The sequence below is a fragment of the Penaeus vannamei genome, chromosome 36 (assembly GCF_042767895.1).
Source record: "Penaeus vannamei isolate JL-2024 chromosome 36, ASM4276789v1, whole genome shotgun sequence".
Lineage (NCBI taxonomy): Eukaryota > Metazoa > Arthropoda > Malacostraca > Decapoda > Penaeidae > Penaeus > Penaeus vannamei.
Window position 1 is genome coordinate 9692335 of NC_091584.1, and position 2500 is coordinate 9694834.

The 2500-nt window shown below is 38.4% G+C and overlaps 1 protein-coding gene across 3 annotated transcripts in view; it reads right to left on the reverse strand.

Moving 5' to 3' along the window:
- The window catches only part of LOC113820579 (retinol dehydrogenase 11), an 8749-nt gene that overhangs the window by 1113 nt on the left and 5136 nt on the right, over nucleotides 1–2500 (reverse strand). For all 3 annotated transcript variants that reach the window (XM_027372914.2, XM_070114464.1, XM_027372913.2), the window contains exons 3-5: nucleotides 1789–1977; nucleotides 1188–1346; nucleotides 764–883 (exon numbers count right to left, since the gene is read on the reverse strand). In XM_027372914.2, coding sequence (XP_027228715.1) covers nucleotides 764–883; nucleotides 1188–1346; nucleotides 1789–1977 — 468 coding nt within the window. The remainder of the gene's footprint in view (nucleotides 1–763; nucleotides 884–1187; nucleotides 1347–1788; nucleotides 1978–2500) is intronic.

Consider the following 2500-nt stretch of genomic DNA (forward strand, 5'->3'; position numbering starts at 1 on the left):
CTGGGCCATTGTGGCCACTGTGATAAGGCTTGGGTGGATTATGAAAATAATAGCAATTTAGCTAGCTGTGTTTGTGGGACTTTGCACAAGGGTTCTGTGTCTTTGTCTATAAAAACTTGTTCTAATTTACTTTTTGAACAAGGTTGATTTAAAATATTCTTCATGAAGATACAAAACAATTCTACACTAACACTAATGGCAATTATTCCATACTTATGGCATCTTTCAAGTGTGCATATGTGCATGCATGAAAGAGAAAGTGTGTGTGTGTGTGTGTGTGTGTGTGTGTGTGTGTGTGTGTGTGTGTGTGTGTGTGTGTGTGTGTGTGTGTGTGTGTGTGTGTGTGTGTGTCTGTGTGTGTGTGTGTGTGTGTGTGTGTGTGTGTGTGTGTGTGTGTGTGTGTGTGTGTGTGTGTGTGTGTGTGTGTGTATGCATGTGTGTGTGTGCGTGTGTGTGTGTGCGTGTGTGGGTGTGCGTGTGTGTGTGTGCGTGTGTGTGTGCGTGTGTGCGTATGTGTGTGCGTGTATGCACGTGTGTGTGCGTGTATGCACGTGTGTGTGCATGTGTGTGTGTGTGTGTGCGTGTGTGGGTGCGTGTGTGTGCGTGTGTGTGTGCGTGTGTGTGCGTGTGTTTGTGCATGTGTGTGTGCATGTGTGTGCATGTGAGAGGTTGTGTGTGTGTGTGTCTGTGTCCTTAGCATACGCAACATTATTAAGGAGATGTGTGTGACACACTCCTACTCAAAATATTTAATGTTACCCACCTTTCACCTTCTTTGCAAGATGGCGTGTAAACAGAATATTGGCCACTTTGCTATTTCCATATGCCTTGAAACGATCATACCCTTTCTCATACAACATGTCATCGAAAGGAATAACGCCTCCTATGATTGGAAATAGATAAATTGTATATGATGATATGCTTATGCTTGCTCTGAAATATGTTATAAGCAAAGTTATTTTCATGCAATTTCAGAGACAGTCTTACTCTACAGCTAAAATATTTCTACATCAAGGCAAATGGCACCTGTAATTTCCAAATGAAATATGAAAGACACATTACTAAAATTAAAAGGACGTACTTTTATTTTCACAACTATAAAGAAAATATATAACAATAAATAAAAATGAATAAATAAATAATCAAATTCTAATACCAAGATTTCACTACATATTACAATGACTCACTTGCATGGGCTAGAGAGCTGAGATTGATCACCCGTGCTTCCTCGGAGTGGGTGAGGAGAGGGAGCAGGAGGTTCGTCAAGAGGAAATGCCCAAAGTGGTTTGTGCCCAGCTGCATCTCGAAGCCGTCCTCTGTCTTGCTGTAGGGGCAGAGCATCACACCTACGATAAAAGTGAAAACTAAATAAAGATATGGAAAAAAAAAAAAAAAAAAAAAAAAAAAAATATATATATATAAATATATATATATATATATATATATATATATATATATATATATATATATATATATATATATATATATATATATATATATATATATATATATATATATAACGTAGAATAGAAACATATGTGTGAAAAACTTACTGTACTCTTTATGACCCAATAAAATCCCTAGAGAATTTATCTGAATTACAGAGAACAAAAATAAAAATATTAACAAAAAAATCCCTAACTAACACATAGTACCATTCATATACACAAAAAAGAAAAGAAAAGGATTTCGTAATGCAAGTATCAAAAACTTTTAAAAACAAAAAATAAACAATCCCAAAGATGGCAATCAGAATTTCAAAAATTAAATATCAAAACAGCCTCATACCTGCATTATTGATAAGGATGTGAATGCGACTTTCTCTAGACTTGAGTTCCTCAGCAAAGGCCCGCACGGAGGTCAGGGAGGCAAGGTCCAGCTTCATCACAACTAATTCCCCACCAGTCTGACGGCTAATTTCCTTGGCCACTTTCTCTGCTGTTTTGGTGTCGCGGCAAGCCATAATGATCTTGGCACCTGTGGGTTGGTCAGGGTTGGGGTTTGCTTACAATTCCATTTTTTTGTATGTGAATGGAAATATATTTCTCTCTCTCTCTCTCTCACATTCACTCACTCACTCTCACATTCACTTAGTCACTCTCACATTTACTCACTCACTCACTCTTACACTCTCACAACACTCATACACTCAATCATTCTCTCCCACACTCACTCATTCACTCTCACAGTCATTCATCCACACACACATTCATTCATTCACTCATTCACTCACCCTCTCTTATTCTCACACTTATTAACTCCCTCACTCACTCTCATACTCACACTCACTCCCTCATTCTCCCTTACTCCCTCACTCACTATCATCCTCTCATTCTAGTACTCACTGCCTCATTTTCACACTCACTCATTCTCATACTCACACACACACTCCCTCACTCACACTTACTCCCTCACTCACTCATTCTAGTACTCATTCCCTCATTCTCACACTTACTCACTTATTCTCACACTCACTTACTTGTTCTCACACTCGCTCACT